This window comes from Globicephala melas, chromosome 4 (genome assembly GCF_963455315.2).
Source record: "Globicephala melas chromosome 4, mGloMel1.2, whole genome shotgun sequence".
Lineage (NCBI taxonomy): Eukaryota > Metazoa > Chordata > Mammalia > Artiodactyla > Delphinidae > Globicephala > Globicephala melas.
The window spans coordinates 55,345,321-55,371,165 of NC_083317.1; the positions used below are offsets into that span (position 1 = coordinate 55,345,321).

At 36.4% G+C, this 25,845-nt stretch overlaps 1 protein-coding gene across 5 annotated transcripts in view; it reads left to right on the top strand.

The window, feature by feature from the left end:
* Positions 1-25,513, top strand: part of DZIP3 (DAZ interacting zinc finger protein 3) — a 121,280-nt gene extending 95,767 nt beyond the window's left edge. For 4 of the 5 annotated variants that reach the window (XM_030836732.2, XM_060298045.1, XM_030836735.2 and 1 more), the window contains exons 22-32: positions 1,490-1,558; positions 3,997-4,093; positions 5,971-6,074; positions 7,538-7,625; positions 9,197-9,298; positions 15,882-16,007; positions 18,055-18,194; positions 21,260-21,380; positions 21,876-22,022; positions 22,107-22,208; positions 23,773-25,513. In XM_030836732.2, coding sequence (XP_030692592.1) covers positions 1,490-1,558; positions 3,997-4,093; positions 5,971-6,074; positions 7,538-7,625; positions 9,197-9,298; positions 15,882-16,007; positions 18,055-18,194; positions 21,260-21,380; positions 21,876-22,022; positions 22,107-22,208; positions 23,773-23,883 — 1,207 coding nt within the window. In that variant the 3' untranslated portion in view covers positions 23,884-25,513. The remainder of the gene's footprint in view (positions 1-1,489; positions 1,559-3,996; positions 4,094-5,970; positions 6,075-7,537; positions 7,626-9,196; positions 9,299-15,881; positions 16,008-18,054; positions 18,195-21,259; positions 21,381-21,875; positions 22,023-22,106; positions 22,209-23,772) is intronic. The other variant, XR_004035098.2, reaches the window with a different exon arrangement.
* Positions 25,514-25,845: the final 332 nt, after the last annotated feature.

Consider the following 25,845-nt stretch of genomic DNA (forward strand, 5'->3'; position numbering starts at 1 on the left):
CTTATCGCCCACTCTAAACTAGAGCTGGGTAAAATAATGAAGTAATGGCAGTATACATGGGAAAGAAAGATGTCAGTCTTAGAAATCTTACAACTTACTTTTCAATTCTCTCTACATACTCCTGTAGAGTATACAGAAACAAAGCTTGTATTTCTTATTCTTTACTCAAGAACATGATCTCTTTTGTATCTAAAGAGACCTGTTTTCTTTTCATTGCATTTATCAGTCCAATACAACATTCATTGTAAGTCTCTACAGCTTCCAAGAAGCTTAAACGTAAGTAGGTGGTCTCTGAAATCTAGTGGTGAGCAATCCAGCCAACATGTAACGTCACTGTTTTAAGGCTTTATCATTCCATAGTTTATATAAACCAAAACTCATATGTATCCCAAGTGTCTGAACATATCAGAGACTTAAAGAGAAATGTGCTTTTGCTATAAATCTCTTCATATTGAAGCAGATTAACAGGTGGTAAAGAAAAATGCAGCACAAGGGAGGAACATCAAAAATGGTATGTGAATATATGTCAACCCCAAAAGTATTACTTTGCATTGCTTTTAATAGTTTTTGGCGTGTCGGTTATTAAGTTAATCATGGGTTATGTTTTCTGATGTATACAAAATTTTTACCCAATCTTCTGTTGATTAGGTCATGTGAGTGACTCCCCTGTTATAATTTATAGTTTTGGGGTTTTTTTTAAATAAATAAATAAATTTATTTATTTATTTATTTATTTTGGGGTGTGTTGTGTCTTCGTTTCTGTGCAAGGGCTTTCTTTAGTTGTGGCGAGTGGGGGCCACTCACTGTCACGGCCTCTCTTGTTGCAGAGCACAGGCTCCAGACGCGCAGGCTCAGTAGTTGTGGCTCATGGGCCTAGTTGCTCCGCGGCATCTGGGATCTTCCCAGACCAGGGCTTGAACCTGTGTCCCCTGCATTGGCAGGCAGATTCTCAACCACTGCGCCACCAGGGAAGCCCCATAATGTATAGTTTTAATTAAAATTCTTATTTGTACACAGCCTCATTGCTTCTGTATTTAAGATCTGATTTCTTTCAGAACTTAAGTCTTTAATAGTTTGCATGACTTGATATACTATCTCTTTAAGGAATTTGAAGTTCTCAATCCCACCATAGGCCTAGAACATCACAAGATGCCATCTCTGTTTTCTAGTGAGTAAACTAAAGAACAAAGAGCTGAAGTCATTTTTCTGAGTCATTGAGCTGGGGATACGATATAACTCTTCAGTTTGGCTTTCTAATTTTCAGGGTTAGAACTTAGTTCTTTCTTTGTAAAGTCAGTAAATCGGACATCAGATGTAAGAAAGATAAATCTTAGAAGAATAAGGTAGAGGAGTCCAGTTATTTTCAGGCTCAAGATTTATGGCCCAAAATGGACATACTTAGTCCCTCCTCAGCTACAAGTAGGGTTGTTCTGACTGTTAATGATAAATAATTTCTAACATTTTATGGCGTTCTTTCTTCTTTTCTTAGATTGCAGCGTCAGAGCCATGCTAAAGATAATGAAATCAAGAACCTTAAAGAGCAACTTTCTATGAAAAGGTAACAAACAGCTGTTGCTTTGGTTGAGTGCACCCTCTCTGAAACTGTGTATTCCACTCAGAATATTCTGGCTAAGGTAGCCATATAACATAAACATCCAAACTAGGGCACTTCTGAGCATGATACTGAGCAGTATTAATAATTACACTGGGACAACAGATAAAAGCTGGAAATGTCCTAGGCAAATAGGGAGGAATGTTCACCTTGCCTCTGGCCCTGGGAAACTGCTGAGAGTGATTAAATCAGCAAAGTTGTGGTGCCACAACAAACTACTGTCAGGAACTAGGGCTTATGAATTCTTTTTTCTTTACTGTAATCAATACTACTAGGTGTGACTGATTCATGAAACTGGGTAAGTCTTGTTCTGATTTACATATTTTTTATAATAGCTGTTTTGAGATCTAATTCACATAGAATAAAATTCACCCTGTTAAAGCATACTATTCCTTGGTTTGTAGTATATGTACAGAGGTGTACAACCATCATCACTATCTAATTCCAGAACATTTTTCTCACCCTAAAAAGAAACCCTGGGTCCATTAGAAGTCACTCCCCATTCTCTTGTCCCCCAGCTTCCTGGAACCACTAGTCTATTTTTTTGTCTCTGTGGATTTACTTATTCTGGACATGTCATATAAAAGGAATCATATAATAATATGTGGCCTCTTTTGACTAACTTCTTTCACTTAACATAATGTTTTCAAGGTTCATCGTGTTTTAGCATGTATCAGTACTCATTCCTTTTTATGGACAAATAATATTCCATTGTATGGATATACCACACTTTGCTTACCTTTTCATCAGTTGATGGACATTTGGTTTGTGTCCAGTTTTTGGCTGTTATGAATAAAGCTGGTATGAACATTTGTCTACAAATTTTTGTGTGGACATATGTTTTCAATTCTCTTGGGTATATACCTAAGAGTAGAATTGCTGAGACATGCAGTAAACTCTGTTTAACTTTTGGAGGAACTGCCAAACTGTTTTCCAAGTGACTGCACCATTTTATAATCCCAGCAGGAATGGATGAGTGTTCCAGTTATCCACATTCTCACCAAGACTTATTATTTTATCTGTCTTTAGTTCACCCATTGTAGTGTTTGTAAAGTGGTATGTCTTTTTGGTTTTAATTTGCATTTTCCTAATAATTATGTTGAGTATCTTTTCATGTGCTTATTGGCTATTTGTGTATCTACTTGGAGAAATGTCCATTTACTTCCTTTGACTATTTTTAATATTGGGTTGTTTCTCTTTTAACTATTGAGCTTTAAGAGTTTTTTGTATATTCTGGATACAAGTTCCTTGTCAGATACATGATTTTCGAATATATTCTTCCATTCTGTGGGTTGTCTTTTCACTTCCTTGATCATGTCCTTAGAAGCACAGTTGATTTTGATGAAGTCCAATTTATCTATTTTTTCTCTTGTAGGCAAGTTTTTCACAGTATTCAGTGGCATCGTAATTCCTTTTTGTTGACTTCTTGAATATTTTATAACTTTTTCCCTCAAAATAATCTGGCCTTATTGATATTAACAACATATTGTCTTATCAGGCTTCTCATCAATGTTTGTCAGGTACTCAAGCATCCAGCTGTTTCTAATAATAAAACATTGAGGAAAGCCTTTGTGAACGTCCTTATTACAAAAATGTTATACGTCCAATTAATTGCTTTCATTAGAAAAATAATTTGGTTTGTATGCTCTAGCATTCTGGGGCTCAAGTGTAGGAAGCTGAAATGGAATAGGAAAAAGAGAAACCTCATAGGTAGCCATTTTCCATAATGTCCTTCATAAATAATATCCTTATCATCATCTCCTTCTCTCCTTCTCAAGCTATGGGAATTATTTTCATTCTAAGGTACTGAATGTGAGCACTGAGATAAACAGTAAAATATTTTAATACGGTGACTTAGCTTTATGACAGGGATAATAAAAACTTTTGTGGTTGCTATTGTTAGGACACAAAAAGACTTGTAGAAACTTTATGTAAAATTTATTAATAATAATAGCTAACATTTATTTAGTAATTAGTATGTGCCAAACACAAAGTGCTTTATGTATATTATCTGAATGAATTTTCACAACAACTCTTTGAGGTAAGTAATATAATTTTTCCATTTTTATATGTGAGGAAACTGAGGTATAGAGAAGTAACTTGCCCATGGTTTCACATTTAATAAGTTGTGGAGGTCAGATTCATCTTCAGACAACTTGATTTCAGAACCAAGGTTTAAATGACAACTTTAAACCCTCCACATTCATGATAGTAAAGGGTTAACAGTAAGAGTTAAGTAATGTCTTCTGTTGCTTTTATATGCTGTATACTTTCCAGGAAATCATCTCCTATTCATTGAATAGCTTGTATCTGTCTGCCTCCTGAATAAGGTTGAAAAGTCTGTCCTTGCTGCAGTGTTACTGACTCTTTATCATATATTTCAGATCTCAGTGGGAAATGGAGAAGCATAATCTGGAAAGCACAATTAAAACATACTTAAACAAACTGAATGCAGAAACTAGCAGAGCTTTAACAGCTGAGGTAAAAGAAAAGAAAGAGGGAGAGAGAGATGGGGTTGAGGAGTGAAGTTTTACTTGTGTACTGGTATACTAAAGAATTTTTAAAATATTGTTTTTTGAATAAACAGAATTAAGACATCTGAGGACCAGCCAGAAAAACACAGCTCAAACTCTTGTGCTTTTTTGACTTGTTGGCATTTTGTATATTTTTACTTGAAATTGATGATCTTATGTTGTTTTCCCCCAAATGACTCCAAGAAATTGTTTTGCTTCAGTATGTATAGCAAATATAGACATCTTAGAAAATTCTCATTAATCCAGGTGACTAAGCCAAACTTCTAAGAATAACATTTCACTGCTGCCATAATATCTCCTTTGCTATTTAACTACATAGATCTTCCAAAAACACATACACACCATACATTCCAGTGTCGGAAACCAACTTACCTCTTCCCCCAGAAAGGCATTCAGTTTCTTCTAAGTTATTTTAGAACACCACAGCTAGGATCTCTCAAAAGAAATGTGATTGTATGTATGTATGTAATTTTTATTTATAGATAACCAAACTTGATATACAATAAAATTCAAATTTTGGAGCACTCGTTGACATTAAAAGCATTACAAACCTTCTCACCTTTGTCATGGTAAGGTCTATTTTTTAGCAGAGCACTCTGGAATCCAGAGCTCAACAATCAAGGGGTGATATCTGCACCAAAAATCCCTGGACAGTAAAGTATTGGAGTATTAAATTTAACCAGAAAAAAAAAAAGCTCAGATTACCTTAAGAGTTTAACTTTGTAGACTTTGTTTTTCACTGCTTTTAATCAGAAAGTTCCTTTCTACTTCCATTATTAATTTTAGAAACACTTAATGCTGTCTAAGAGTATGAGCTATTTTCAGTGAATATTAAGTGATCAATAGGAAAAAACAGAGGCCAAATGACCATGCATCAATAATAGTTGGAAGGGATTGCCACTGCTGGAGAGACATCAGCCTAGATGACCTCCAAGGCCCATTTGGACAGCATAGTCCTGTAGGGTCTGATTGTTTTCTTACTCCTTCATCAATTAAAAAAAAAAATCAAATAGCAGGACTTATTTTGACTGTTCTTAAACACACTTGCTGCATAATAGAGTTATCTGAGAGCTTTTAAAAACACCTTTTCGGGGCTTCCCTGGTGGTGCAGTGGTTAAGAATCCACCTGCCAATGCAGGAGATATGGGTTCGAGCCCTGGTCCAGGAAGATCCTGCATGCCCCAGAGCAACTAAGCCCATGTGTCACAACTACTGAGCCTGCACTCTAGATCCCGTGAGCCATAACTACTGAGCTCATGTGCCACAACTACTGAAGCCCATACTCCTAGAACCCGTGCTCCACAAGAAAAGCCACCGCAGTGAGAAGCCCGCGCACCGCAACGAAGAGTAGCCCCCACTCGCAGCAACTAGAGAAAGCCTGCGCATAGCAACGAAGACCCAACGCAGCCAAAAGTAAATAAATAAATGTTTATTTTAAAAAATCAATGACATAAAAAGAAAAAGATATTCAGAAATTTAAAAAAAAAAACGTTTCCCAGGTTACACCTACTATCAATTAAATTAGAATCTCTGAAACCAAGACATCATTTTTTTAAGTTTCTGAGATGATTCCAGTGCATATGCAAGTTTAAAAACTAATGTTCTAAAATGTTTCCCAACCCAGTAACTTTTGAATAAAAATATGAGAATTTCAGAATTGATCAAAGAGCTTTAAAATGTGTTATGGGCAGGAAAGAAGCTCAGGTGTTGTTGGAAGAGACTGAAAAAAAATAACTTTAAATTTACTTGAAATGTTTGAGGAAAGAATGTGTTCATTTACAAGGACATCTTTAACTTCTTTCTCTTTCTCTCAAAAATCTGTAGGTATATTTCTTACAGTGTCGTAGAGATTTTGGTTTGCTTCATCTAGAGCAGACTGAAAAGGAATGCCTCAGTCAGCTTGCCAGGGCGACTCACATGGCAGCAAGGTAACCGCTCCCTCTTCCTTAATGTGTCTTGTTCTCTGAGGTACTCACAGGTGGCTCCAAGGTTGAACATAATCTGTGATGTGTTTCACATATATGACATCAGAGTCTTTGGAGTGAAGAAGCCATTGTTTTTTTAAACCTCAAATGTCATTTAGTCACTTTGAGCTTTTACTTTGTTGCTCCTGCTGTGGCACTGAGTAGTCTACTAAGTGCAGTAGTAGCTGATGGTAGATTTTTCCCTTCCTCTACAATGAAACAGATCAAAAGTCTCAGTCAGAGACATGCATGAAGACCAGATATTTACAAAACAAGGTGGATTCTAATTGGAAAACTTTTTTCTAATTCTTTTCTCTCTTAATGCTTTATTTTAAATACCTTTGGAAAAATACATTGAGGGAAAAATCAGTATTAACACCTAAAACCGTGTTAAAGGCAGTTTCCTGCTGTGCTACAAATGAGTGGTTTTCAAATTTTAGGCAGGTTGCATGGGATTCTTCAGTTTATAATTTTATGGGGTACACCTTTGAACTTAAGGAATTAATTAGATTAAAATCTCTGGGACCAAAGCATCACTACTTTTAATGATTATTATTTTAATATGATCATCATTATTCTTCAATTCTAAAGAATCAGAATCTCTGATGTTTAACAAGATTCCCAGGAGACACTGATGTGCATTCATGTCAGGGAAGCACTGTTGTAAGTGATCAGTCTATCTTTGCTTGCTAGAGGGAGAAAGGATGCTCTATAAATTAGAATATTATCAAGCTTCTTTGTATGAGATGATCTCAGTGATAACTTGTTATGCTCTTTTGTGCCAGGTGATACTGGGGTGGGGATGTTATAACAGATAGAGCCTTTTGAAAGGCCACGTGAAATCTCTCTTCTTGAGATGCCAGACCGTAAACACCTCAAAGCTGTTTTACTTAAGTCGTTTGATGGGCATGGTGGGCAGAGCTGCTGTGTTTGTGCAGTTTAGCGTATCATAGAGACAACAATCTAATTCATCCTCACAGAAGAGGTATTTCTTTCTAACTTTCCTTTCTGTAGGGAATATCTTTTTCTAATTTGCAAAAGAGCCTGATAGGCCAACCGTGGCCCTGTGATGTCAGGGTTAATGTGAAGATAGTCCAAAACCTGCTTTCAGGATGTCAACATCTTTGAGAATGCTCCTGCATTGGATGGCTAGGGCAGTTTCCCTGTGTGGCCTCCTTTGCCTCCCTTCTTCAATGGAGGATTCCTATGCAAAGGAATGTCTTTGTTTACTAAGCTTTTTAAAAATTTTTGATAACAAGCCCTTCCATACAACTTTCTGCCCATTTGAGGTAATTGGTGATAGAGGTAATTTTGTTGTTGTTTTACTTTATCTATATACATGCTAGAGAACATAATAGAAATTTTTGGAAATCTAAGTGGCATATAGAAAGAAAGAACTTTCTCTTGTGTCTCCATTTCTATACCAGCAACCTAAAATCACTTCAATTAAAGGCTGCAGTAGACAGTTGGAATGCCATTGTGACAGATGTTAGAAACAAGATTGCATTCCTCAGGGTAAGTCATGAAGTATTTAGAGTAAATTGACTGAATGGTGTAGGTGGTATATACTTAAAGGAAACATCTAACATTAAAAACAATTACTAGAGAAATTTAAGGAAGAACATGTTTTTTCATTGCAGTTATTAAAATTTATGCCTTTTTGAGGTTTGAGACTGATTACTTCCATTGTAGTTGGCTGTAGATAACATCCTAGGCTCTTACTTGTGGTCTTCTAGGTCCTTAGTCTAGTAAGTGGTAAACTCAAAAATTGTGCCTCACACAATTTTACTAGAATTCCAAAGCTAACTCTGCTCCAGTCAGAAATAAATGTCTTAACTTGATCTGAGTAATTATGTGTTTACAGAATTAAAAGGAAGATCAAGCAGATCTGTATTAGTTTTCAATCTTAACTTTTTATGTAATTACTCCCTAATGCAAAATAATAAATTCTTAATTATTCATGTAATAGAATTAGGACTGTGCTAACAGTAATCTAAAGAGGTAACACACTGAATACTTGTCTAGCTTTGTCCTTGGTGGTCTTCCCTGTTTCTTTCCCAGACTCGTTCATACTCAGTCTTTAGTGATGCTGAGCATATTTATTGGATTTATTCAAAGTTCTGGCCTCAAAAGAGATGCCCCTTGTTCTCTGTCATTGTTTTCTTCTAAGAACGTGTCCTATATATGGAAGTTTCTAAATGTTTGAAGACTTTCTCTTCCAGCTCTTGTGGTTTGTTTACAAAATAACATATAAAGCAAAATGGGGACAATGCCAAAAATGTTCAAACTATGTTTTTAAGCTTCAAGGATAGGAGTCTTACCTGTGGCAAAATCTAAGAAGAAAAAACAAAGGTATATGTGGAACTGGAGACAGCTACAGGTATAACTTTTAAGATTAAAAAAACATTCAAAAGTTTTCCCTAAAACTTCCCCTACAGTTTTTTGTTTTTTTGTGTTTTTTTTTTTTTTGCGGTACGCGGGCCTCTCACTGCTGTGGCCTCTCCCGTTGCAGAGCACAGGCTCCGGACGCGCAGGCTCAGCGGCCATGGCTCACGGGCCCAGCCGCTCCACGGCATGTGGGATCCTCCCGGACCGGGGCATGAACCCATGTCCCCTGCATCGGCAGGCGGACTCTCAACCACTGCGCCACCAGGGAAGCCCCCAGTTTTTAAAATGAACATTTGCAAGTAGTTCAACTCTTTGTTACAAATACTTTTTTCCCCATATTTTTCAGCAAGTAGATTATTTACATCTTCTTGATCTTTAGATTCTGTTTACTTTATATAAGTGGTTCCCATTTGGGGGCTAAAAATTATTGAAGCACTGAGGAGTTATCACAGAGATCTGTGAATTATATGTCTCTGTATCTTGTCAATCAATAGATACTTCTAAAAATACAGCTATTTACATCTATGGATAGTGGTGTATAGGGTTGTTTTTATGTCAGAAATTCTTTTTATATTATTTCTGGCATAATAGATTGGAAATCACTCATCTATGTTGTACTATTCAAAACTACATCAAGTACTTCCATATGCTATTTCTTTGAAGTTGATTTTGCTGTAAAATATTGTTTCTCCTACTAGACACAGTACAATGAACAAATTAACAAGGTGAAGCAAGGGTTTGCCTTGAGTACCTTGCCTCCAATCCAGCTTCCTCCACCACCACCCAGTCCTGAGATACTGGTAAGAAATACAGTTGACTCTTGAACAACGCAGGGCTTGGGAGTGCCAACCCCCCACCCACACCCCATGCAGTCAGAAATCTGGGTACTGCTCTCTCTACTTCACAAACAGAATTGATAAATGATTACCCCCGAGCAGGAAGCTGAAACAGTTTGGACAGAATCAGGACTCAAACCCTAGTTTTTTGATTCCACATATTGTGATTTCTAATCAAATGCAAACTTTCTCCACATTTAGTTAATTTAAAGATCTGTAAAATGAAAATACAGGGATTATATTTATTGAAAAAAATCGGTGTATAAGTGGACCCACACAACTCAGACCTGTGTTGTTCAAGGGTCAACTGTGTAACATTTTGAAAAATCACCATCTTCATCTTGATAAAATGGTAACAGCTTTAAAACACTGAATATGCATTATGTCTGTGTGTTCAAAGTGGAAAGGGTACATGTAGTGCGTATCATTTGTAATTATGTCCATTCCTGCTGTATCATCTACAGATGATATGACTAGTTGGCTGACTCAGCTGAGGCAAGAGGTAGGTTGTATCACTGGATTTTAGTAATGCGTTTGATATCTAAAGAGGTAATATATGCTCATTCATCCTGTCGATCACACGTTATGAGAGAAAACCGATGAATGCCTAGAATTCCCAATGCCCTCACGTTACTGCTAGATGACTAAAACATCTCAGCATAATACCCTAGCATGCTGGACTTCACCCCCCCACTTCCACTTTAGACTCTGTTTTTCTTAACTTTTATCTTCTATTCTACCTTTAACAGTAAGGACAGCTTTCATTTATTACCCTTCCCTGCTTACTGTCTACATCAGACAAACTAATCTCTATGCTATACTGTTTATGTTAGCCTTCTGGGAAACATAGCACCTTAACCCAATAAACTCATACAGCTTTCCAAAAGACCTTTTAGAACAGAACCACTAGATAATAACCTTTATTATGATAACGGATCTGAGGGTAAGAAAGGTGTGATATATTTAGGGGTAGATCACTTTTGACATTAGCATTTCTGCTTATAGTAGAACTTTGAAAATGTTTTTTCTACAAATACTAGTTGAGTATATCAAAGAACTTAAAAATTATGTGAATTGTGTGGAGTTACACTGTTGCAAAAGCAGAATTCAGAGCTGAAAGCATTATGATATTCACCATGGGCTTTAGTTTAGAATGACAGTATTGGCTTTTATATTTTTGGTTAATTCAGGTTTTATAGGAGCATTATATTATGCATATTATTATTCTAGGCTTTGAACACACCATCATACCCAACTCTCCCGATAAGGAATGTGTTGCGTAGATAACAGAAATCCCAGATTCCCTGTAGTTCTATGGGAAGTAACACATATTCTTGGTAGGATTTCTAGAAATCTGTTGCCTCTGCCTGTATTCAAACTACTGCCTATAGGTTGTAGTTAAACTCTCCCATGACTCTAAATATAAAATGGCTCTAGAGACTCGGACGCTAGAAACAGAGATGTTCTTTGGAGTTTTCTGGAACCAGACTGGAATAATCTATGTGATACTAGTGACACTATAAGTGACAAACATAATCAAACCTTGACCTCTACATCCTCATCCCTTCAGAGAGTTGCTTATGGCTGATGTGGCTACCCAGGTTTAGTCAAGGGAAAGAACCCACTGGCAGTTAGGCTCAATGGAATTTATAAGCATCCCTTGCTAACACTTGAGAGGTACATGTGTATCTTTTGTGCTTCCTAACCAGAGTCACTGCTGTGCTTGATCAAAGCTAACAGTTGTGTTAAAGTACAAGCATCAGTGACCACTGAGAATTAGTAGAACAGTTTGAGAGCACAAATGCTAGAAATGTAACCATTCTTTTTGCAATAAATTGAGGTGATATTATACAATGGAAATACATTAGAGGTCTGGGTTCAGGTCCTAACTCTGTGAAGAACTGTGTTGGTTTTGGGAAACTCAGCTGTCCCAGACTTGGTTTTCCTATCTACAAATCAGGAAATTGTACTAGATGATCTGATCACTAAAGTATTTCTTTCTGAGATTCTAGTATTGTAAAGAATGGTTACCAGGTTTTAAATATATATAGTAGTCTAACCTGAGAAGTCTAGAATAATGGGTATTGTTCCCAGTTTAACCCAGTATTTTTATGTGTTTCATTATGTTTTGATTTTTGTAGCCTGGCTGTCTAATCCTGAAAGTAGTGTTAGGTAATTGTTGTCCTCAAAAAGAGCAGGACTACTAACTCAGTACCCATCGTTCATTATTTAAGGACTTTATATTATGAAAATTTTGAAACATACATAAAAACAGAATGATGAACCTCTGTGAACCCAAGAGCCAACTTCAACATCATTATCAACATTTTGTCAGTCTTGTGCCATGTCATCCCCTTCTTCCTCCCCACTGGAACATTTTAAAGTAAACCCTACATCTCATCCATTTATACTTTAGTATGCATTCCAAAAAGATGAGGACTCTTATTCTTGAGATTTTTCTTGTTTCTTGAGGTAGGATTGTATTGCTATAAACTTCCCTCTTAGAACTGCTCTTGCTTCATCCCATAGGTTTTGGGTCATCATGTTTTCATTGTCATTTGTTTCTAGGTATTTTTGATTTCCTTTTTAATTTCTTCAGTGATCTCTTGGTTATTTAGTAGTGTATTGCTTAGCCTCCATGAGTTTGTATTTTTTACAGTTTATTTTTCCTGTAATTGATATCTAATTTCATAGTGTTGTAGTCAGAAAAGATACTTGATATGATTTCAATTTTCTAAAATTTACCAAGGCTTGATTTGTGACCCAAGATATGATCTATCCTGGAGAATGTTCCATGAGCACTTGAGAAGAAAATGTATTCTGTTGTTTTTGGATGGAATGTCTTATAAATATCAATTAAGTCCTTCTTGTCTAATGTGTCATTTAAACCTTGTGTTTCCTTATTTATTTTCATTTTGGATGATCTGTCCATTGGTGGAAGTGGGGTGTTAAAGTCCCCTACTATGATTGTGTTACTGTCGATTTCCCCTTTTATGGCTGTTAGCATTTGCCTTATGTATTGAGGTGCTCCTGTGTTGGGTGCATAAATATTTACAACTGTTATATCTTCTTGGATTGATCCCTTGATCATTATGTAGTGTCCTTCTTTGTCTCTTGTAATAGTCTTTATTTTAAAGTCTATTTTGTCTGATATGAGAATTGCTACTCCAGCTTTCTTTTGATTTCCATTTGCATGGAATATCTTTTTCCATCCCCTCACTTTCAGTCTGTATGTGTCCCTAGGTCTGAAATGGGTCTTTTGTAGACAGCCTATATATGGGTCTTGTTTTTGTATCCATTCAGCCAGTCTATGTCTTTTGGTTGGAGCATTTAATCCATTTATATTTAAGGTAATTATCAATATGTATGTTCCTATTACCATTTTCTTAATTGTTTGGGGTTTGTTTTTGTAGGTCTTTTCCTTCTTTTGTGTTTCCTGCCTAGAGAAGTTGCTTTAGCATTTGTTGTAAAGCTGGTTTGGTGGTGCTGAATTCTCTTAACTTTTTGTTTTGTTTTGTTTTGTTTTGAATTCTCTTAACTTTTGCTTGTCTGTAAAGGTTTTAATTTCTCCATCAAATCTGAATGAGATCCTCTCTGGGTAGAGTAATCTTTTTTTTTTTTTCAGTACGCGGGCCTCTCAGTGTTGTGGCCTCTCCCGTTGTGGAGCACAGGCTCCGGACACACAGGCTCAGCGGCCATGGCTCATGGACCCAGCCGCTCTGCGGCATGTGGGATCTTCCCGGACCGGGGCACGAACCCGTGTCCCCTGCATCGGCAGGTGGACTCTCAACCACTGCGCCACCAGGGAAGCCTTGGGTAGAGTAATCTTGGTTGTAGGTTTTTCCGTTTCATCACTTAAATATGTCCCGCCACTCCCTTCTGGCTTGCAGATTTTCTGCTGAAATATCAGCTGTTAACCTTATGGGGATTCCCTTGTATGTTATTTGTTGCTTTTCCCTTACTGCTTTTAATATTTTTTCTTTGTATTTAATTTTTGATAGATTGATTAATATGTGCCTTGGTGAGTTTCTCCTTGGATTTATCCTGTATGGGACTCTCTGCGCTTCCTGGACTTGATTGACTATTTCCTTTCCCATGTTAGGGAAGTTTTCAACTATAATCTCTTCACATATTCTCTCAGACTTTTCTTTTTCTCTTCTTCTTTTGGGACCCCTATAATTCGAAAGTTGTGCATTTAATGTTGTCCCTGAAGTCTCTGAGACTGTCCTCAATTCTTTTCATTCTTTTTTCTTTATTCTGCTCTGTGGTAGTTATTTCCACTATTTTATCTTCCAGGTCACTTATCCATTCTTCTGCCTCAGTTATTCTGCTACTGATTCCTTCTAGAGAGTTTTTAATTTCATTTATTGTACTGTTCATCATTGTTTGTTTGCTCTTTAGTTCTTCTAGGTCCTTGTTAAACATTTCTTGTATTTTCTCCATTCTATTTCCAAGATTTGGATCATCTTTATTATCGCTACTTAGAATTCGTTTTCAGGTAGACTGCCTATTTCCTTTTCATTTATTTTGGTCTAGTGGGTTTTTACCTTCTTCTGCTGCATATTTCTCTGTCTTGTCATTTCGTTTAACTTACTGCGTTTGGGGTCTCCTTTTTGCAGGCTGCAGGTTCGTAGTTCCTCTTGTTTTTGGTGTCTGCCCCCAGTGGGTGAGGTTGATTCAGTGGCTTTTGTAGGCTTCCTGGTGGAGGGGGCTGGTGCCTGTGTTCTGGTGGGTGGGGCTGGATCTTGTCTTTCTGGTGGGCAGGGCCGCCTCCGGTGGTGTGTTTTGGGGTGTCTGTGAACTTAGTATGATTTTAGGCAGCGTCTCTACTAATGGGTGGGGTTGCGTTCCTGTCTTGCTAGTTGTTTGGCATGGGACGTCCAGCACTGGAGCTTGCTGGCGGTTGGATGGAGCTGGGCCTTAGCGTTGATATGGAGATCTCTGGGAGAGCTCTCGTCAATTGATATTACATGGGGCTGGGAGGTCTCTGGTGGTCCAATGTCCTGACCTCGGCTCTCCCACCTCAGAGGCTCAGGCCTGACACAGGCCGGAGCACCAAGACACTGTCAGCCACACGGTGAACTCAGTGACTTCCTTAGTATAAAGCTGCTGCTGACCTTTGTGATCATAAAACTCAGTCCTTAGTCTTGTTCCCTACCCTCAGATTTATGCCTCAGGACTCTTACTCTTATTGGCTATATAATCACACCACCATTTTGTACCTAAGAAAATTATAATTTTTAATGTCTAATATTGAAATTTATATTTCCCCAGTTGTCTCAGAAATGTCTTTTTCTTAACTAGATTGACAGTACTTCCAATGTGGTTATAATTACCATTACTTTAAAAACCCTTATTTTTAAAAAAACAATCCAAATAAGGTTTATACTTTTCATTTGGCTGGTTATTTTTCTTTAAAATATAACAGCTACCTAACTCCCTCCCTTTTATTCATATCATTTATCTGTTAAAAAACTAACTTCCTACATTATTGATGTAACTGATTACATCCTTGTGATGCCATTATACATATTCTTCTATTTCCTATAACCTGATCATTAGATCTAGAGGGTTAGTTAGAATCAGGTTCAGTATTTTTGGCAAGAGTACTTTATAGGTGATGATGTATACACACATTAGAAGACACACAGTGTCTCTCATTTAGCGATGTTAAGAATCACATGTCATTCTTATCTCTCCATTATGAAGTTCCCCATTAACTTTCACCCTGCTGGTTTCAGTATTGGTACTTAAGAGCTATCTCGATGCTCATTTTTTAAATTCAACAAATAGGTGAATTTCTGCTTTATGCCAGTGCTAGACCTGGCACATAGTAGATGTTCCATAAACCTGTCCTCTTTTGTCGTCCAGCCAATAAGGTATCCATCCCATTGGTAGATGCTAAGAAGGGCTAGCTTTCTACAACCCCCTGGGAAGTTCAGTAACATTCACAGGCATGTCTGCAAGTCACTGTAGGAGGGTTTATTCCCTTGGCCCACCCCACTTCAGCTTTCCACTGCCCTTGGAACTAAACATAAGGTCAGAACTCCACCAGGTGGTACAAGGTCCCTTCAATACATAATAGCAAAAGTAATATTTTCTATAGACAACTTTGGTTCTTTAGCAGAATTTCTGACTGTCAGTATTGTTTATCAGCATGGACAGTACTCATTGAAGAGCTCCTTTCCATAGTCCTATATTATTCCATTTGTCAGAGAACTTTAAAGATCACCTAACCCAACCCTCTTACTTTATAGATTAATGACTTGGTATCCAAGATTACCCAGCTAGGTGGAGAGAAAGTAGGACTAGAACCCAGTTGTCTTCTGTGTCCATGCTCTTTAGTATATTTTACTGCCCTTTGCTTTTTCAAATATTCATATACTTAACTAACGTTATGACAACATTGTTTCTAATATGCTTTGTATCTAGATTTCAAAGCAGCTACCCCCCTCAAAAAAATTGCTCTATGAGTTTAGATTATTGACTATGTAAATATATAAATATGTGAGGGTTTTGTTTTTATTTTCTATCTTTTCTATTTTAGATACAGCAGTTCTTGGGAAGACCCGTTGTGAAAGAATCTTTCTTTAGACCTGTACTCACTGTTCCTCAAATGCCTGCCGTTTGTTCTGGAGTCATCTCTGCAACTGGTCAGCCTAGACCCCCACTGGTACAGATCCCTTCTTGGTGGAATATACATTAACTAGCTTGTTGTCACTTACAGTGGACTTCCAGAATGAATGTCTTCTCTTTGTTCATATACTTGATAAGTAATGATGAAGGTGATGGTGGTAGTGATGATCATGATGATCATGATGATGATTGAATGAATAGTTCCATGTGAGGCACTGCATTAAATGCATTATATATATTATTTAACTATTTCATTAAGTGATTATAATAGTTTTTAGATACAAAGATAAATATAATATTATAGTAGAGAATTCTTACAGTTTTGCTTCTATAACAGGCACTAATGCAGGGTAGATTGATATTTTTAATAGATAATTTAGCATGATTGTTAGCTTCTTTGCTTTTCAACCTACCAAAGTCACAACATTATACCACAAAGCTAAAGAAAAATTTTATATACACACACACATATGTGTGTGTATAGTAGGACATTGTTTATCTATAAACAGGTAATATAAATATCACCTTGCAACGTATTATACTATAAAGTTATAAATCTTTCTAGCCACAAAGAGCCATATAAGCTTTATCCAAACCTGAAGAAGCAACAGAGAAATTTAAAATGATTAGGATTATTAGTTGTAATCTTGGTCAAGGTAAACTTTTTATTACAAGAAAAATCTTCTCCCAGATGATTGATGTTTAATATAATGAAAAAATTCTCTAATCTTGACTTTCCCATAACTACATTCTAGTCAGTTGGGGTTTATTTTGTACCTATGTATTGCTGACAGCCTCCCTTTGAAACATATAGTCAAATGGACTTACTCATTTGTGTAGAGGCTGCCTCTCTATGAATAAATATGTATCTAGGCCTTAACATATTTACTAAGTACCACATCTTTTTTATCACCATGATATTACAGTGTTGCTCAGGTGGTTTGCTCCTGCACCATTCTATAAGGAACTATAAATAAAATTTTATTGAAAACATTAAAGTACCTCAACCTTCTAATAAGATTACTTCCTGATTCCTCTGAAAAAGCTTGACACTCAGGCAAACCCAGATTTCTGGTGATATTCTGCTCTTTCTCTGACTTACTAGGCTTTGTGTGAGTAATTTCAGTGGCTGTTGGTAATTTTTCATAAGTAATAACCTTATATTTGAAAATAATCTGTAGTCTTAGGTAAAGGATGCATGTTTATAATTATCCTAGTAATCAGATAAGCACTTCAAAAATATTCAATTACTGATATTAATTAGAAACTTGATGGTTCTAAGAAGGAACCATCATAAAATATGAGGAAAACTTTGTTTGATGGTTTCATGGCTCAAAGTTGTCGCTACTACTTCCATACGACCTTTGTAACATTCATGACACTGGGCAGATATTCTAGTAGTATTCTCATGTTTATTTAGTTGTTTGAAAATTAAACTTCATTATTTTTCTAATTATAAAAGTAGTATATGTTAATTATAAAAAGGCAAATAATGTAGAAACACATAAAGCATATACAAAGTATATAATAATTATATAAAGTAGAAAGCAAAATTACCCTGCTGTTGAATCCTAGAAAATAATCACTGTTTACAGATTATTCTGTATCTTACAGACCTTTTTCTGTGCATACACATTTAAAAAATGTTTTACTATAAAATGAGTTCTACCATAAATGCTGTGCCGTAGACTTTTTTTAGAAAATGAGACATACATTGTGGACATCTCATATGCTCAGACATACAAATCTATTTTTAAGGACTTGATTAGATATGCTACAATTTATTGACTTATTCCCCTGTTAACAAACTTTAGGTTGCTTTCAGAAATGCACACTCTGTATGTATTTCTGTATATGTTTGCAATTACTGAGACTAGCATGTGCCATTTTTAAAATAAAGGTAAACATATACAAACAGTTAGAAATATGGTGCTGTAAGGAAAAAGAATTCTAAAAAGGGAACATGTATGTCAGTATTCCTCTTCATTCTACCCATTTTCTGAGGTATGGAAATGTAATGTTGGCATGGAACCTTGCTTCCTAATAATTGAAGCTGATGGGTTGTAACTCTGTGCTCCTTACAGATGACTAGCATAGCCTGGACGGTGCCAGTGCCTGTGGGAGAAGCTGTGCCTCCCAGTGCAGGTCTGGGAAGTGATCCCCCCATGATGAATTGGGAGAAGATTACAGACAGGCTGAAAACTGCCTTTCCACAACAGACCAGGTACCTCAGTCTCTTTTAGTGTTGAGTACAGATCATACTCTATAGTTTCCACAGCCATAATTATGCCAATGAAATGTTTCAGAGAAATATAACACCCCCCCCCCCACACACACACAAAGTACAAGTATTTCCTAACCATGGCCTTGGTAGGGAAAATGAAATTTATTAAGAAGAGACAGTTTTCAGTATAAATGCTAAACCTCTTCCCTAAAATTATTAGTTTAAAGTCATGAGAGAGTAAACTTTTAAATTTAGGTTTGCTCATTTACTGAAAGTACAACCAGTTGTAAACCTACCCAATTTTATGCCACTAGCTGCAATAATTACCTTAATAACCTATTTCCAAAGTGAATTTTAAGTTAATTGTATGCCATATAAGCCCAAACATAATCAGGTTTTACTTTCCTATTTCCTTAATTTTATTGAGGGTTCTTGTAATTTCTTTGTTAGGGGACAAAGAAAGGGGACATAGTTAAATGCAAGAAATCATTATTTTAGTGTGCTTTTCACAGTTTTGACTTCAGCAGAAAACTATTTAATTCTACTCCTCCAGAAATGAAGTGTCTTTTATCTTTAATCTTGTATCAAATGAAATAATTCTAGTTTTCACCAGCATTTTCATTTGAAGACCAATGCTTTTATTTAACATATGTACCATTATGTTTCAGGATTAGATTATGGTTTTATAAATATAATAGTGAATAGAAAATGAAAATAGAACTGTAATATAGTTGTTATAAATATATCTAGAAAATAAACAGTAAATCAAAGGTAGTTTTATAAGGCTGGTGACATGACATTTCATTTGAGAAAGAAAAATACTTTTATCATCCTACCCTATCCTACCAAAAATGTATATGCAGGCTTTGGGTCAATGGCTATGGGAATGGAAAAAGAACGTATCAGTTAAAATATTCCTAGGTTTCTTTATCACATAATTAATGTGTCTTTCAGTCTTTGCTTTCATTTTCTGTTAAATCTTTGTTTTCTGTTTCTGAATTTTACAAAAGTAGAACTATTAATAATGACAGAAAGAGACTGATAGTAACATAGTTAAAAAGGAATATTTTAGTCTTTTTTTTTACATCTTTATTAGAGTATAATTGCTTTACAATGTTGTGTTAGTTGCTGCTGTACAACAAAGTGAATCAGCTATATATATATATATATATACACACACACACACACACACACACACATCTCCATATCCCTTCCCTCTTGAGCCTCCCTCCCACCCTCCCTATCCCACCCCTCTAGGTCATCACAGAGCATTGAGCTGATCTCCCTGTGCTATGCAGCTGCTTCCCACTAACTATTTTACATTTGGTAGTGTATATATGTTAATGCCACTCTCTCACTACGTTCCAGCTTCCCCTTCCCCCACTGTGTCCTCAAGTCCGTTCTCTACATCTGTGTCTTTGTTCCTGCCCTGCCACTAGGTTCATCAGTACCGTTTTTATAAATTCCATATGTATGCCTTAGCATATGGTATTTGTTTTTCTCTTTCTAACTTACTTCACTCTGTATGACAACTCCAGGTCCATTCACCTCATTACAAATAACTCAATTTTGTTCCTTTTTATGACTGAGTAATATTCCATTGTATATATGTGCCACATCTTCTTTATCCATTCATCTGTCGATGGACATTTAGGTTACTTCCATGTCTTGGCTATTGTAAATAGTGCTGCAGTGAACATTGTGCTACATGTATCTTTTTGAATTATGGTTTTCTCGGGTATATACCCAGTAGTGGGGTTGCTGGGTCATATGGTAGTTCTATTTTCAGTTTTTTAAGGAACCTCCATGCTGTTCTCCATAGTGGCTGTATCAATTTACATTTCCACCAGCAGTGCAGGAGGGTTCCCTTTTCTCCACACCCTCTCCAGCATTTGTTGTTTCTAGATTTTTTGATGATGGCCATTCTGACTGGAGTGAGGTGATACCTCATTGTGTTTTGTTTTGTTTCTTTTTTTAATTTATTTTTGGCTGCATTGGGTCTTCATTGCTGCATGTGGGCTTTCTCTAGTTGCAGTGAGCGGGGGCTACTCTTAATTGTGGCGCGGGCTTCTCATTGCAGTGACTTCTCTTAGTGCAAAGCACCGGCTCTAGGCGTATGGGCTTCAGTAGTTGTGGCGCGCAGGCTCAGTAGTTGTGGCTCGTGGGCTCTAGAGCACAGGTTCAGTAGTTGTGGTGTACGGGCTTAGTTGCTCTGTGGCATGTGGGATTTTTCCGGACCAGGGCTCGAACCTGTGTCCCCTGCATTGGCAGGTGGATTCTTAACCACTGCGCCACCAGGGAAGCCCCCCTCATTGTGGTTTTGATTTGCATTTCTCTAATGATTAGTGATGTTGAGCATCTTTTCATGTGTTTGTTGGCAATCTGTATGTCTTCTTTGGAGAAATGCCTGTTTAGGTCTTCCACTCATTTTTGGATTGGGTGGTTTGTTTTTTTTGATATTGAGCTGCATGAGCTGCTTGTATATTTTGGAGATTAATTGTTTGTCAGTTGCTTCATTTGCAAATATTTTCTCCATTGTGAGGCTTGTCTTTTTGTCTTATTTATGGTTTCCTTTGCTGTGTAAAAGCTTTTAAGTTTTATTAGGTCCCATTTGTTTATTTTTGGTTTTATTTCCATTATTCTAGGAGATGGGTCAAGAAGGATCTTGCTGTGATTTATGTCATAGAGAATATTTTAGTCTTGAGTGAGAGAGCATTGAGAGATATGATATAATGAGCTCAGTACATAAATAAGTAGATAACAAACTTAATTTTCACACAGTGAGCTTTTAAAAACAGTTAAAATCTCTTTTTGGAAAGAAAATAAATACTAAACTTTATTACTCACAAACACATTAAGTATCATTAATCAATACATTAGGAGTTTTCATTTTGGTTTAAAATAAATGCAGATGGACCTGTGATCACTTTTTTAGATCAGAAATCTAAAGGGTCACATCTGTATGCTACATATCAATCCTGTGATAGGATTTCATAGCTCCTTTGGAGGGCGCATCCTCAAGGCAGTAGGAAAATCACCAGTGCTCTTTCCTTGATCTCTTCCAGAAAGGAGCTTACAGATTTCTTACGGAAATTGAAGGATACTCATGGGAAGTCCTTATCTAGACTGACATTTGATGAAATTGTTCACAAGATTTCCCAATTTATTGACCCCAAGAGATCTCAGGTAAAAAAAAAAGAAAAAAGAAAAAAAGAAAAGACAACTTTATCTCCTGGCCCTTATCTTTAGTAGTTAGCCATATTAATTATCTCCATTACATGATCAGGAAATCAGTCTATAATCATATTAAATCATCTATTAACAACAAACAATTCAGCTTGACAAATGGCATGGGAAACACCACCTGATCATTCTAGAATAAAACTGACCCTTTTGAAATTTACTCTAGGTTATTTTGAATGGCTCTAAAAGGAGACATTTTTTCTAATTTTCTGCAAAGACTTGTTTTAATTGAAAGAGCACCTAGAGTTATTTTTGGTTTTACCTGGTTCTTAGTATATAAGTAATATTGCCAACATTTATTTCAAGATTTCTCATGAACCTGATTAACCTTTACCCTTTTGCTAATTCTCACGGTAGCCTATTCTATGGTATTTATCAGTTCTTCCTGTTTTAGTTCAATTCTAAAAAAAATAATAAGTATAATATTCTAATTTTCAGAGTCAAGGAAAATCTGTGCCAAATGGTAATAGTGCTTCACCCAGCCATACTCCTCCACCTCAGGCTAATGCTGCCCAGCCCTCAAAACCAGCCCGGAGGCCCCTCAGTTCACAAGGTCCTGCCACGCGGGAAGGAGCCAATAATTTGGTGAGACTGAGACTTGATTCTGAATACATTTAAAGTTAGAGGAGAGAAATGAGCTGAATTTAACCTTATGTGTATTTTCCCTAGGATGATGAGGAAGAGGAAGAGGAACCTTGTGTGATCTGTCATGAGAATCTCTCTCCAGAAAACCTCACAGTTTTGCCCTGTGCGCACAAATTCCACTCTCAGGTGAACTTATCTTTTTAATATTTTGCCATTAATCAATTAAGTGAAATTCATACTGCATTCCTTGAAATTGTATACATGTATCATCCACTACTGTGTCATGAATTTCACTGGATATAACTCTGGGCTTTTGGGTACCGCACAGAAGCATTTATATGTTTTCCCATACCTAGCCATGGATTGCATTGTGTTTTCTCAGATCTCGATACACCTAGCAGGAGAAGGGGACAATGATGAGATTTAATGGGACAGAGTGGCAGTTCCTTTGAACAGAACTGGAAGGAATGTTGATTGACTTGGCAGTTGGCAGTTTAGCAGCAGTGCCACTTCACCTTGGCTTGTTATAAATAGTGTCCTTTGTCCACACCTAATGATAGCCAACGGCTGTTATAACGCATAAGACTTAACAGTCTGTCCAGGCTCCCGTATTTGCTTTTGAAGATGCTGAGACCTGAGCGTTGATGTTATAAAAATGGGAGGCTGGCATATCTTTTGTTAATTGGCATTTATATAGATTATTGGCATTTATATAGATTAACTTCTGGTGTTGTTGCTGTGCAAGTGCTATTGATATACAATTTATGATCCAAGTCTTCTGATGCAGAGGTGTAATTTGACACAGGAAAAGATAATCTTACACAAGAAAGGCTTCTCAGGGAAGTGAACAATAAGCCAGCTCATTCAAGCCGTATCTGTAAAACATCATTTCAAAGATATGTGATACCTGGTACAGAATTATGTTTTGTATCTACTTGGATAAGAAGAGATATACACAGAATGGCTAATCCCAAAAGACCTCCAGGATAGATACTTAGCCATCTGTTTTTCCCACTTGAAGTTTTAAAAGTCCTAAAGATCCATTTAGAAAATAAATGTTTCACAAAACTTATTTTATTCTTTGCTATTGCTCATTGAATAGAAAGCAGGTAATTCATTCAGGTTACTCTCTAAAGTTAATGGGCCTCATATCTATTGCCTATTCTTAATCCTCTCTCATCTGACTTGGGTCTCCATTATTCATTCATGTAAAAATGATTTGTTTTTGGAGAGTCAGTATTCAAGCAAATAACTTAATATATAGTTCATAGCCAAAGAGTACTACCATTATGACCAAAGAAAGAGCAATCTGAAAAGTATATCCATTATCTAGGGATTTTAACTTCAGAACACCATAAGCACTTGATACAAGGTATTTGTGACATTTGTATGTTTAAGTATGACTTTTTCTAGATTATAAATTAGAATAATGTATAATAAACTAGAGAAAAAATGTAATAGGTTTCCTCAGTCTCGTTATTAGGAAGAACTAGTCTTCCTGAAGATTGGGGTTGGGGGGAAGGATCTTAATAGAATAAACTGGCTGAAAGGTGTTCTCCTGTTACCAACTATATTGCTCAGCAAATCACAGACAAAGTTCCATGATTGCAGAAGTTTTCATGGCAATCCACCAAATAAGGCTCTGAGATCCACTGGAAGATATGTTGGTTGGCAACGCTGATGTATGGAGTAACAGCTGCCTCTGCTAGGCTAAATCTGAGAGACTGACATGAATCTTTTTGCTCCTTAGTGCATCAGACCTTGGTTGATGCAACAGGGGACATGCCCAACCTGCAGACTCCACGTTTTGCTACCAGAAGAATTTCCTGATCACCCCAGCCAGCACTTGCCCAAGATCTGAAACAACGGGGTGACTATGCAAGGGAAGTTCAATTTTCAGACTGCAGCATTTAGTTTTGCCTTTTATTTGGGCTGATGATAGTGTGAGTGATGTGAAGCAGTACGCTCTTCAGTATTATGCAAAATAAGCTAGCTAAACTCATCAAAGCTGCAGCCAAAGAGGAGAGGACAAATCTTCAGGACTGTGAACTGAATTGAACAGGTTTAAAGAAGATAGAATTTTAAAAGTTACATTATATTTGCCCTTACCTTAGCAGGTATTTTCTTCCAACATAAAGATGATTACTGTTAGCATGTATACTAGGATGTCTTTTTTTGTCCTTATTCCACTCATCCTTTACTTTCTCCCAAATATACTAAACTTTAACTTCCTGAAATAAATGACAAGAGTAGGAAAATTCCACAGATTTTAGTGTTCCTTTTAACTTTTAAAATTGATTATAAAAATATGTATTATTTATTTGCATTTTATCTCTATCTTCCCTATTCTTTTCTGTTCTCTAAAATACATACCTTTGAATAGATTATGAGCTACTTGAGGGTGGGGTCCAAACAGTGGTGTTTTCGAGCTGGCTTATACTGGTTTATGAGAAACAACTGTTAGTTTCAGGAATTTTGTGAGCCAGTTATTCAAATTGTTGGTAGCTTGAAATCTGCCATAGTGGGAGTATTTTACACCATAGAAATTTGTAAACGCTGTAAGTAAGGGCTTATTTTCCCCTCAAGAGCTGGTTATTAAACATTTACCAGTATGCCTCTAGGACCATGTCTGATGATTCTTACTGTTCTCAATGTCTTTCACAGTAGGTACAGCATAAATAGTCCCCAGAATTAGAAATCAGGAAGGAGTAAGTAAAGTTACTGTGCAAATTAAGTCGTTTGCTCAGTTGAATAACTTTGGTCATTTGTAAACATGCTCTTTGGACCCTAATCGTTTATACTTTGGAGAGATTTTTTTTCTGCCTTAAAAGTTTCTAATTTCACTTTCTCATGCTGGGGGGTTACTGTTTGTGTATAGTTGCTTCTTATGACAGAGTTGACACCCACTGAGCTAAAGCTGCACATCTAAAGCTTGTCACTGAGAACTTTCATTCTTAGAGGTCAAAAACCTATTTTGAAATTAGTACTGTGTAAATTCTATAAGTGTTGTACATGTCTCTACCTACAAAATTAAAAGAATTCAGTGACCCTGTAAGAAAAATGTTACACGGTTCATATTATTTTCCGTAAATTAATGAAATTCATACTGTGAATAAGTGTTTCCTGACTCAGCAACTATTTTACCTGTATATTTCAGTGTAAATATATCTTGAATTTACTTTAAATCTCTATTTAAAAATTATTATTTCTATAATTGTATGCTAAATGTTTTCTTCTCTAATGAGAATAGACTGGAAAATGTGGAGGAAAATACCCCAAATGAAGGCAGTCATCTAGACATGTAAAGTGCCAAGAATGTCTTAGAATTGCACAATTCAGAACTTAAAGGGCCTTTAATAATTATCTTGTCTAACACCTCAAGGTCATGGTCATATAGCAAATTACCTTGTAAAACAAATATTTTTTAGTGCATGTTTACAACTGTAATTTCACTTTCATGTGGGAAAGAATAAATGTTTCTTGAGTAACTATTTTATCTGTATATATTACTTTAACTGTGTCCTAAAGCTACTTGAAATCTCTATTTCAAACATCTATTTCTGTTTCATTGTGCTTTAACTTTTTCTTCTGTTGTGAGAAAGGATGGGAAAATATCCAAAAGGAAGGCAGTCATCTAGACTTGTAAAATACCAAGTATGCCTTAGAATCATAGTCAGAGCTTATAGGGTCCTTAATGATCCTCTGATCTATTCCCTCATTTTACAGGAACATCTTGCCCTAGGTCATGTGGCTAAATAGTGGCTGAGCCAGTCCTAATACTTGAGAGTCCTGATACTCGGTAAGTCACATGCTTCCTCCACAA